Raw genomic sequence first — 12746 nt, forward strand, 5'->3', positions numbered from 1 at the left:
TCTAAGATATGGATCTTCATGTACTTAGATTACTGGTCCAACCGTGCACTTCTTTTTAGGAGAAACCATATCCACCATGGGCCCTTACCAGATCTAGAGTTATTCTCAAAGTAGGATTCTATCATCCCTACTGGAACCTCTATCTCTTAAATCTTAGTGCGAGAACCAATATGTTGTTCAAATTAAATCAATTCTCAAATTTGTGTACCACAATTGATGAAGATTTTAAGACAGAAAGCAGACAACCATATTCTCTTGTGACAATATTGAATCTAGAGGACAAAAAAAGCATATGAATTTCCATGGGAGCATGAGGACAAGTATGTATGATGGATGGTAGGAATTCTGCCTTGGCACTGCCTAAGAATTCCCCTAGTTTCATTCAAACACGCCCTTAAGTTTCAAAATCAAACAGCCTCACCGGCGCCGGTCCGCTTTTAGTTGCATTCAGATGCGCCCTTGAGATTGAGATTTCAAAGTTAAGTATCCGAAGTAAAGATGTCAATATATGTGATTTGGATCAGAAGTCCAACCAAGCCGTTCCAAACAAATTAGACGTGGCAAAAAAATTTAATATCCGATTAAGAAGTAGGGTCAGAATCAGATTTAAGAAATGACATTCGATGAGATTCATATCAAATATATCCGATCAGATTATTTTTAAATACATATCCTGTATGGAATGCTCTTACATTTAGAAAATCACCCAGATTTCGGTTCAAAATTCAGATTCTAATTCAGGTAGAATTGGATTTAGATTGTGAAATCAGATTTCAGATTTAGATTCAAATACAAATCCATTAATATGTGTATCCGAAAAGCAAATACCATTAAAAATATAATCAAATTCCAATCCGATCCATTTGACATAGTTCCTGCTATATTAACAAAGGTGTCAAAAAATTTCACCTCCTCTTGTGTGAAAATTAACCAAATAGCGAACCCTAGCGTAACATGTCTGTGAAAAGTGAAAAGGAGAAACTAAAGGAGGCACCTACATCTAGACACCCTAAAAAGATGAAAAGCGAGGACAGCTAGTTTTCCTTCACAAATTGCGCATTCGTGGAAAGATCCATTTCTGGAAGAACTTCAATGTCTGCGAGGGGTCATTAGACCATTCTTCTTCACAGTGTGGCCAGCGCAGCTTATCATTGAGACGTAATCAGCAATTGCAGCGAAGAAGAAGAAGAAGAAGAAGAAGAAGAAAATGAAATGTATGTGCCCCTCCAGGGGGTTGTGGGCAGTTAGACAATTGTCTCATACTAATGAAGAAGAAGAAGAAGAAGAAGAAGAAGAAGAAGAAGAAGAAGAAGAAGGTGGAATGTATGTTTCCCACCAGGGGGGTTGTGGGCAGTTGACAATTGTCTCATACTGATGAAGAAGAAGAAGAAGAAGAAGAAGAAGAAGAAGAAGAAGAAGAAGAAGAAGGTGGAATGTATGTTTCCCACCAGGGGGGTTGTGGGCAGTTGACAATTGTCCCATACTGTTTGTTCACAGTAGAAGACATCAAAAATCCCTTGGATGGTGTGGTGATAGATATTGTATGAGGGCTAGGGTGAGTCCTCATGAGCGTGCTGTCCATGTTTCTTAAAGCAGCAGCATGGCCCCTGAATAAGGGGGAATTAAGTGGAGGCTCAGGATTTCATGCAAAAGCAAGCGCAGGAGAAGAATGGGCAGGTTTGTATGCATGTTCACACTTGCTTTTTTTTTTTTTTTTTTTTTTTTATAAAAATGATTTAGAAGCTTCAATGATCCACTGTTTTTTAAATGTTTTTGCAGCTTCCTGACAGCCATTTTAGGACTTTTGTGTTTGTATCTATTCAATCACAACAACAGCACAGCTTGCATATATACCCACACACACACACACTCTCTCTCTCTCTCTCACGCATATGATAAAGAAAGTGTGTTTGTTAAACTGAGGATTTGAAATCATGGGGGATCTTAAATCCATGGATTTGAGTTTGGACTTTTGCCCTACTGGACCTTAGATCCGAGGTTTTAGGGTAAAACATGGTTTGAAGATCCACGTTTTAGACTCATGTGGAGATCCAGTATTTAAACAAACAGTGGCCTACAAGAAGAGGAAACTCCCAACCGTGGTGGGCTGTGTGGGCTTCTGACGCGGGTCTCGCCCTATAAATTTGACGATTATTTGGTCATACGAGGGGCAGGGTTCTCTAAATGTTCTAATGAACAACCAAAGTTCTCGTCTGGTTCGTTAAAAAGTAAATTTCCAGTGCAAACATCGAAAGGTACTTAAGATAGGACAGAACGTCTCATGCGTTACGATCCCAGCCAACTCGGGCTCGACTTAAACTCACTCAAAAAAATTTGGCTCGTGCTTGATTCATCTATAAACGAGTCGAATTCGAGCTTACAAACATACTTGGAACGATAAACGAGTCGAGTTTGAGTATCAGGAACTCGACTTGACTCGCAAACCAGTACTCTATGTAATATTGTTAAAACCGGTTCATCGGATCACTAATTTTAACTTTTTGGGTCTAAAAGATATTTTTACAAGTTACATGAGTTAAACTAGTTACAGGAGTTAACACATATACGAGTTAAAAGAGTTAATGCTTAGACGAGTTAACGCTAAACGAATTAACACCTAAACGAGCTAAATGGGTTAAACGAGTCGAGTTCGAACTCGATTTTGTTTAGTCGAGTCGAGCTCGAACTTGATATAAAGAGCTCAACTCGAGTTCGAGCCGAGTTGAAGATCTAGTTTTTCGAGCCAAGTCGAAATCAAGCTGGCCAAGCTCGGGCTCCACTCTGTTCCTGTGCGGCCCTAGAGGGGCCTAATGTAAATAATACTGATGGCATGCATATTAATTGACAGAAAAAAGTTCTCTCTCATTTTCCCTTGCCAACAGGGTTTAATTGAACTTATGGTGACATTCTTCAACTCTCAACTTAAAAAGAATAACACATGAGAGCGTGACAGCAATCACATAAACATGGAAACCAAACCCTTTTAGCCTTCTTGTTTCCGATTGAAAATGCAGGTTTATAAGGAAGACGGCATCTTTCATGAAATTATGTTGGAAGATAGCCTTTTAATATTGTGGCCAAATTTACAACCGTTTCTTCTTGGTTAGTTGGTGAATCAGGCGATTCACCATGGGCAAGTCTGCCAATGGATTTTTTTTGTCGTTTTCTTTGGATACGGATCCAATATCAATATGAATTCTAATGTATTTACTAGATCCGAATTATTATTTCCATGGCCCAGAAATTAAAGGCACTTTACTTCATTGTAGCTAATAATGTAAACGTCTCTTCAGTAGATCTAACACATTCATAAACCCAACTGTCCTCTATACCATAAAAACAAACCAGAAGCAGAGAAGAACCATATGGAAGCTAGCTCTGTAGATGGTAGCACACATATTTTTGCTTCAAATTCTCCAGGATAAATAATTGGAGCAATTCAAGTACTTCATCTGGAGTATAATCACTTACCCTTCAAGTTCGTAGTTGCAAGCAATGTAATTAGATTCAATCGTTTCGAATCAGCTGATTCGAATCAATCAGTGGCAAAATGTTTTGATTTCGTGGCCGATTCAAAAGCATCAAGTGTCATTTTTAAGAGCTTATCTATTTTAATTAGTTTTTATGCATCTTTTCTATCTTTTAATATTTACTCAAAAGAAACTCCCCTTCGTGTAAAACCTTTAAAGTCATATATGCTTTTAATGGTCTGACTTACTGCGGGACATGTGTGGACTTACGGTATGTTCTTCAACTCAATTGTCATGCTTGCTATCATTTGCAGTCTAGAGAAATACGACAACAAACAAACTCTTTGACTGTGAACGACCCGTTGTGCTATAGTCCTTGAAACATATATATTGTCTATTTACTTTTTCAACTTTTTTGTATTTTCTGCAGATACACAACTGGAAATTGATCAGCTGAATCACTGATATGTCTTATTGACCGAATCTGCAGCTTTCCTCCTCAATTCTGCAACCAATTTTTACAACTCTATTTGCAGGAGGTTCTCTTCAATGTTCTACATGTATGGTCGATTTGATATGACAAAGCGAATCGCATATATATATATATATATATATATAAAGAATCTGATACCTGATCTATGTAAGCTAAGGTTGGGAGTACATTCAGTCTAGTTTTTTTGGTATTCGCACCATTCAATCAGAGTGCTTTTGTTGGAACATATTTAAATGGACAGAGATGCCATCATGGGTCGAATTTTTTGGCATGATATGCGGAGAGCCAGCCATAAAATTGAACAAATATATTTATTGACGTAAATAAGGGCATGCCAACTATAGATTTTATGGAAGATGTAGAGCTTTCTGGAGGCTCAGTTCAACTTGCGATCATGATGCAGTCATTGAACCAATACAAAGAACCAAGACTTGCATGGGTCTGCTGTCATTTTGCCTCTAAAACGGTGTTTAAGACATGTTTAGTGTGATGGTTGACACTAAGTTCAAGAAAACCCAAGCTTTGGCAAAACGACATTTTCGAAGGGGCATGAACAGCCTAATTCTCCTCGGCAACTAGGGATGTTAACATATCAGATTTGGATTGGATATGTGATTGAACTATTCCAAAAACTCGGATATAAAAAAAAAAACTTAATATTTGATTGAAAAATTGTATCGGATTCATAATTTAACAGATAACATTCAATCAGATTCGGATCATATTTAATTTTAGGTAAATATCCTATATCAAATGCTCTTACGTAGTGAAAATCGACCGGATTTAGTTTAAAATTTATATTTGGATTTGGTTATGAATGTAAAAATCATATTCGGATAGTGAAATTGGATTTCAGGGGTACCGATATAATTTTTTTAGTTCATATTCGAACCTGAATATGTGAATATCTGAAAAGACACATATTTAGAGTATATCTTATTCGAATGCGATATGCTGACATCTCTATTTTCACAAAAAGTGACCGTTTGGTCTTATCTAACGAATCTGGAGCCAAAATTTGATTAAAAAACCATGTTTTCACTAAAATGACGCTTTTTTAGGATGTCATGCAAACATAACCCTTAAGAATTTCCCATCTGTCATAGAGATCTTAAAGCTTTTTGTAAAACTAGAACAAATCAAAAACTTGTATTGCACAAGGCACTGGTCAGCCCCTTTTTTTTTTCATTTCCTTTTTCTATTACGAATGGAGGGTGACGAAATAAAGTGCAAGTTGAATTTCAGTTAGGGTGGTGACACTACCAGGGGCATGCGAAGCAGACCTGTACCCTAAAAGGAATAAGGGCATATAATCAAAGTGACGGTCCTTATAATCAGTGTATATCCTTACAGGAGCTGCATGTTATTTACCCAAAATGCTAAGCTTAGTTAGATATGTAGAAATATGAATGAATTTAAATCCTATATATATTGATTAATTTGCAATAATATTCCTTAATCAAATGCCAGTTTCCTCCATGTTAAGCGTCCTTAATTATGTACATATTTCAAATTGGGTCCTCTAAATGATGCTTAATTAAATATATACGCGGCCTATATTTTGGAACGTTTAATCATTTATATACACATTAAAAGATACGTATATGGCCTCAAGTTGAATGAATTGGGGACATTGAATTTACAAGCTGTGGCAACTAACTTCTTGTCCTGAAATTGGTAGTTTAGTGATTAAAGTGATGACAAATGCCATTTCAATGATGAGTTATTGCTTGGTTGTTTTCACTTTTCTTGACCATAACGAAGTCTAACAGGAGCTAATTTTGCATGCATTTAGTTGATCTGATATGGTTAATTTGAAACCATTTAATTCCATCCTAAATTAAACTGAAATTAACAAGATCACGGCCACATAATGCATGAGAATGCAAATTCTCTACGGAAATCGATTAAGAGTCATATAAAATTGAACTGACAACCAGCCAGTCTAACAAGCTACGCTACACCCCTGAGAGCCTACGAGGGAAGAAGAGAGTAAAGGATTTGTAGAGCCCACTTCCTTTTAACTTTCCTTCCTTTCTTTATTGGTGCTTGCACCTTCACGGGTTGGTTTTTGTTTTTGTTCATATATGCCTTCCTCTTCAAACTGTTCAATGAACGCCAATAGAAAGTTATAAATTTTGAAAAGATTACTCGAGAATTCAACTCGCCTAGTTCTTTCCCCATTCAAATCTCCAGCAACGGCTCCTCTTAAATGCGAGTCATTTTCATTCACAGCCCACTTTCAGAACTAAACACCAAGGCCTGAATCCCTACGGTAAAAAACCAAGCATAAATGCCCATAAACATGCACAATAATACCATCAATCTCATTACTAGAAAACAATAAAATAAAGAACAAGAGCTTGTCCTGACCCTCCACAGCTAGCTCATGTACCGCAGATACTTCCTTGGAAGCATCCGGCTTAAAAATATGTGGTCATTAGATGAGCAATGCATCTGCAGCTTGTTAGTTATTATGACTCACATGGGCTTTGTACCAGTAACAAATTGAGCATTTATATCATGCAAGGGCTTGGTCTTAATGGCCCTGACATGAATAATATTGGGCCCGAATGGACCCCATATGTAAAAGGATAGAATAATTATTGTTGAATATCCTTTTTCTTTTCTTCTTGTTCTTCTTCTTCTTTTTCCATTCATGAATTTTGAGCGCCTCACAGTATAAATGCAACAATGTGTTGCTCATGATTGCCAGACAAGAGAGTATGACATTTAAAGGGGCGTACTAGCTTCAATACTTTCATAACAGATGAGCCACGGGCATTAAATTTTGGTCAGATCGCACCACTTTTCAGTGTTTCCCTTTGGTTGGTCTTTCAGAACAAGAATTTTGTCATCTCATTCCGTATTGCTGGTGCAGATGAATGACACACTACCAAAGTAGTTGGGATCTGGCTGGGGACATTCTAATGGAACAGGGACCTAGCTAGGGCGGCTCATGACTCCACTGTGCCCGCTGGGCTCGAGCAATGTAACAGTGGATGAACAGGAAAATTTTTTGGCAGCCGGTTGATCCAGGGTTTTTCGGGTTCAGCGGTGTTTGCTAGGTTGAAAACCCAAAAACATGTTGCATGTTGAGTTTGTAGATCGGCAGCGGAAGCACACAGTTTTTTTGGGGAGTTTTGATCTTGATGTATAGGTTAATGAGGGTTCAGGAGGCTCTTAATTACCAGATTAATTATGTTAGTGAATCTTCTTGGACCAACTAGTGTTTACTCCAACCCCTGGGTCTGGTAAATGGAGCTCTTGTTGGCACCAAATTCGCAGATTAAGGTACCAACTTAGAAAATTTGAATTGCTTTCATGTTTGCAAGTGAGAAAAATTTTCAACATATAAGCTACATATTGAAAGTTTCTTATGGAAGATTTTCTTTTGCTTGTATAACGTGGAAAAGTGGATCGATTGAGAAAGGGGACAGAGATGGCTATCACATGTTCTTTTCCTTTTCTCATCCATGTTCACTGTAGAAAGATTTGGATTGCTTGAATAACGTCGGAGAAAACTCTATCTTTTCATTTCTATTTTTCTTTTCTCCTACCATTTTCTCACTTATAAACACGTCCTTTAAGAAACGCAATCATCCAATCCTTTGGTAATTTATTTCCTGTACGACTGATGAGTTCTACTATAGAAAACTCTTCCTGATAAGAGAATTCTCGCATCAATATTCTTTCCTTCTAAATAAATATAATACTGGAGTACAGATAATATATCGGAAGCCCCGTAATCATTGCTTCGATATTTTTCATTTTACCGCACAAAATTTGCCTTGGATCACACACACAGAGACTCTCATCTTCAGCAGATCCTGTGGTTATTTTCCTCCCTGCCCTGTGGTGTACAAAAGAATAAAAAAAGGCAACGCATGAATCTCAAGAAATGGTGACACCATCAGGACGAAGTTCACATGCGACCAATGTTCAAACAGTTCCACAGAAGGTATGTACTCTCTCTCTCTCTCTCTTACTTATAATAATAATAATAATAATAATGAGACAGAGACTCGATGGAATTCAAAGGGTAGATAACGTCTTTATTGTATTGCCAAGTGTTTTGCTGTTGAAAGATTCAGGATAAGACATTCTTTGCCGATTGAGCTGTTGTCTTCTTGCTTCCACATTTAGTAAGTTGGTAAGGGAAATTTCAGATTATCATTTCCGAGAAAACAACACTACACGGAGTTCAAGTAACTCGGTGTGAAGAAGACTGGTCCTTTGAATCACTCATCCGTGTCAACAGTCAACAGTAGGAAGAGCAGACGCATAATTGAAAAGAAGAAGAAAAATGAAGGCGATGATGATGATGACGATGATGATGAATAGAATGGACGGGTTGTGTCACCTGGCAATAAATCAGTCTTAGTCTATGAACGCAACCAGAGAGAGACACAGAGAGAGAGAGAGAGTTAACTAGCTACTGTAATAAAGGACGAGGCTTCTTACTGTCCTGTAGAAAACAAAGATATTGTTCGATTCATTCTTTGGATGTTATCAATTGAAAAACGAAAATTTGAACGCACACAAGAACGTGGGCACGAACATGCACAGCTACACGCACGGAGAGAGAGAGAGAGAGAGAGAGAGATTTTCAATTCCTTAAAAAGAGTTATATTTCAACATGAAAGGGAAACTGATAACATGCTGTCTGCGAGATTTGACTTTCTTTAATTTGCAAGAGACCGAGTCTTTTTCTGGATAATGCCATCAAGAGGGATAGAGAGAGAGAGAGAGAGAGAGAGAGAGAGAGTAGAGAGAGAGAGAGTTTTCTTTTTCAAATCGTAGGTGACTTAAAGTCTTAACTGTCCTCTTCTGATCAAATTAGAAAGTCCATACATTAGGAGTTAATACTTGCAAACTATCATATGAAGATCAGATTAATGAGATTGCACCAGTATGAAAATGGACCATTACTCATGACATTTGTAATGCCTTTGTATACTTCAAAAAGATCACGGGGAAAATCGGCGCCTTTTAGTTTTCTTTATACAATGTAGCTTCTCAGTATGCATAAAACATAGAACAAGCAGACGGCAGCAATGTAAAATCCAAGATTAGCACTTGACAAATCTGAAAAGCACTGGGTATTGAACCTCGTGTCTTACTATCTTTCCATCTGCAGGTTTGGGCTACTCAAGCTTTGAATTCATGCTCTCCAAGCAGTTCAAGACATAAAGAATTGGTGGAAAATTATGATAAAAGGGAAAACATTCAAGGGAAGCGTTTCTAGAGCTACCAAAGACTTCATGACACCTTCTCCCCCTTCTCTACCAGTCCATAACATGAAACAATCTCAAGAAGAAGAAGAAGAAGAAAGCAGATCCCAAAGTGGATAAAGAAAATGTTCAAATTAAGGGAGCAACCCCAACAGATTACAATCTTTTTCTTCAGTCAATGGTCAGCTCCATGAGCGCCATCACAGACTGAGGTTAATGCAACTCCACCACCCTCAGACCCTAAACCCCTAAAACCCTAAAACCCTAACACAGAATACCTAACACCCCAAATGTCATTTTCCATTCTCTCTCTTCTTCTCTCCCCCTAACACAGTCAGGATGCAACCACCATTCCAGCAGACAGCCCAAAATTTCAAAGACCAGTTCTGTGAAGGCAAAAGACTGAGGGAGGGAGAATAAAACTAGAAAAGAAAAAGGGTCATTCAAATTTCTAGACAGACATAATCAACAGTACCATCTAAAACCTTACCACCCATCCTCTAAACATGGAGATCACAGAAAGATATACACACAAGACACAGGCGAACGCCTCTCCTTTCTCTTTGTTTTTCTCTCTAGAGTTTCTGATCATCAGGGCTTCTTACCGAGTGTGTGCTTGTTATTGTGCATCCACACCTTGAGAACATGCCTCTTCACGCACGTCTCCATGCAAAACTGTTGCACCGCCGCCTCGTCGTGCTTCTGTATCCGCCACCCCAGCTTCTCCGCGAACTCCAGCATCCGGTCCTTCTGTTCCTGCGTGAACTTCGTCCTGAATCTCTTCTTCATCAGCGCCCCGCCGCCGGCTCCCCCGCTGCCGCTGCCAACCGGGTGGTGGTTCACCATCTCCTCCTGGTCGTGGTCATCCCTCAAGGAGGGGAGGGCCAGCGCCTGACCGTGCCCGTGGTGGTTGTGCAGCGGCTGAGGGTGGTGGTGCGCCAGAGGGTGGGGGCTCCCCCTAGCCCCCATATGAAGGTACCCACTACCAGCCCCGCCGCCAAGAGCCGGCGGGGCGGCCGCCCGGTAGTAAGGAGGAGGGAATTGAGCGTACAGCTCGCCGTCGCCCTCCCGCCGGTGGAAGTTCCGGTGGCAATTGCAGGCGGCGCACTTGAGGGCGTCGAGGGTGCCCTCCTCCCCAGCCGCCAAAAACTCGCCGCACCCGTCGATGGCGTGCCCGCCGATGCCGACAGCGTGGTTCTTCATGCACTCCTTGTACCTCGCTTTCCTTGGCTGCGACTCGCCGCACGTCGGCGGCACCATCTTCAGCCTGGACAGGTCGTAGCTGCCGGAGACCGACACCGGTGGCGGAAGCGTCACCTCCCCTTCCTCCTCCTGGTCGTCGAAGTCCATCAATCCTACTTAGGGAGACAAAGAAAAAAGACGAAATTGTACGAGTTGAGTCGAAATCAAAAGCCAGATCAAATGCGATCTGCGGCCGGCCGGCCGCTTATCCGACGGTCGCCGGCGAGAGGATAAGAAGGATCGAGCCTGCCCACCAATTGTGGTGCACAGATAGTGGGTGGTCTCGCTTCTGGAATATGAGAGAGAAAGAGAGAGAGAGAGAGAGAGGGAGAGATTTTGGTCCGTTGCGGAGCTTTGCTTTAGTGAGAGAAGAAGGGAGGAGTGCCGGTGGACGGCGACCGGCTGCAGCCGGTGGGATTTACTATGCTCCCCGAGGGGCGGGCATTTTTTTCACCGCGGGGAGGAAGGACGTGGTAAAGAATCAGGGAGGGGCGGTGGGCCCCGGCTGTTAGCAACAGTAAATGGAGGTCGCGTCGGAAATTTAATGCAGGAATTGACGGGCTGTCAGTGGCCTCAGAGACGAAGAAGTAGAGAGAGAAAGAGCCGATGAGAGAGAAAGACTGGAGTGGGTTGATGCAGCCATGGTGCTCATGAGGTGAACAGGAACAGTGAGAACAACTTGCCCCCACCTCTTCGATTTTAAAAAAAATTAATTAGTTCGATAATTAACAAAAATATATAGCTTTAAAAAATGATTTTTTCTCGTAAGAGTAATAAATTTTTTTCCTTTTCAGTTTAGCCCCTCAAAGTCAATCTTTCTCCCTACGACGTGGGATCTAACATTGGTTTAAACAAAGAAAAAAAGGTCTCAATATTAGAATATCCAAAAGAAATTCTTCCTTCTTTGATCGCTAATGTTCTCCACAATCCATGCCCTTTGTTCCGATAAAAATGATGAAACTTCTAAATTTTTTCTTTTCCTAATAAAATAGCAGGAAGAGGAAATGGAACCCCGAAAAGTAATTACCTCAGTAAGCCAACAGTGGTTTTAATTTGACATGAAAACTTGGATTCACAAGAAATTTTAGTTTTCACGTTATAAAAAATCACAATAAATTTTAGTGAGGATGTGGGGCCCACTCTAAGATGAGGAGGCAATGTTCCCTCTTTTCTTTCGTCCCTCTGTTGTCTTTATAGTCGATTTTGAGGTTCCGTTCTCTAAAGCATGATGACACTCCAAAAAAGATCGACGAATTAAATATTGTTTGTCAAACTCCGTATGATGATGATACTTAGGTTTAGGTGATAGGGTGGCGTTTAAAAAAACCTTGGGTTTGTTGGTCTCATGTGCTTTCTTTCACCATCTTGGGGAGCAAAGGAGTTCTTAATCGGTCTTTTAGGAGACACACACACCACTTCTAATTTAGTAACAAACACAACATCACATTCTTTATTGCAAAATTTGTTTTATGTCAGATATCTACCATGCTTTTTGAAGTCATATGTGCATGTGTCTTAACTTATGAAAATGATAACTGCGTATATTTTTCTTTTCATTAAACATTAAAGATGGAATGTTTATGAAAGAGGAGGTAAGCAAACTAGCGGGGGTTGTGGAATCATAAACTAAAAGATTCAGAGACCTACGATCTTCATATATGAAGATGTGTTTAACTTTAAGGTGGGTTGGATTTATGAGAGTTTAGTCTCATATTAAAAATTGAGAGCATCTTCAATGACATATAAAGAGATTGGTTACTGGGTATGCTGTCTTGGTTTTTTAATCATTTTAGTAAAGGAATCGAACCTGTTAAGGAGTGAGTTGAGATCTAGCAAGCTGAAGTTGGACATCTTTCTTATGAAATTAATACAGAAATACACTTTATGCACTCAACTGTTGAGATTTTTTACGTTCGACTAACAAGACAATATATATATATATATATATAAATCAATGGAGAGTAGGCATTACCTAACCATGCATGATTTGGACTATAGGAGTAAAGTAGCTTACTAATCAATCTTCAAACTATGAGGGGCCCTTGGTCCATGAAATAGACAATTCAGTAGAACAGGAGATTTACAAGAATAAACCCTTGATGGCTCATTCCATAGTTTGAAATCCGAAGATTTGATGCATTTGTTGCTGTGGCATAAAATCATGATTTGAAGTTCAATCGTTTTGCAAGAAGAAATGGGGACATTTGTAACCGATTGGTCGGATCTTTTCTTTAATCTTGTTGCAATTGTTCCTTTCAGAACCCCCAGTTTTAATTTTCTCAAACTCAACTAATTGAAAGAAAAATA

General features: G+C 39.6%; 1 protein-coding gene across 1 annotated transcript; it reads right to left on the reverse strand.

Annotated features, from left to right (window-relative positions):
- Nucleotides 1-9310: 9310 nt before the first annotated feature.
- Nucleotides 9311-10797, reverse strand: LOC116251509 (zinc-finger homeodomain protein 1-like). Its single transcript, XM_031625831.2, has one exon. The coding sequence runs from the start codon at nucleotides 10545-10547 to the stop codon at nucleotides 9789-9791; it is 759 nt and encodes a 252-aa protein (XP_031481691.1). The 5' UTR covers nucleotides 10548-10797; the 3' UTR covers nucleotides 9311-9788.
- Between the last annotated feature and the right edge of the window lie 1949 nt (nucleotides 10798-12746).

This window comes from Nymphaea colorata, chromosome 1, assembly GCF_008831285.2.
Source record: "Nymphaea colorata isolate Beijing-Zhang1983 chromosome 1, ASM883128v2, whole genome shotgun sequence".
In the NCBI taxonomy this organism is placed as follows: domain Eukaryota; kingdom Viridiplantae; phylum Streptophyta; class Magnoliopsida; order Nymphaeales; family Nymphaeaceae; genus Nymphaea; species Nymphaea colorata.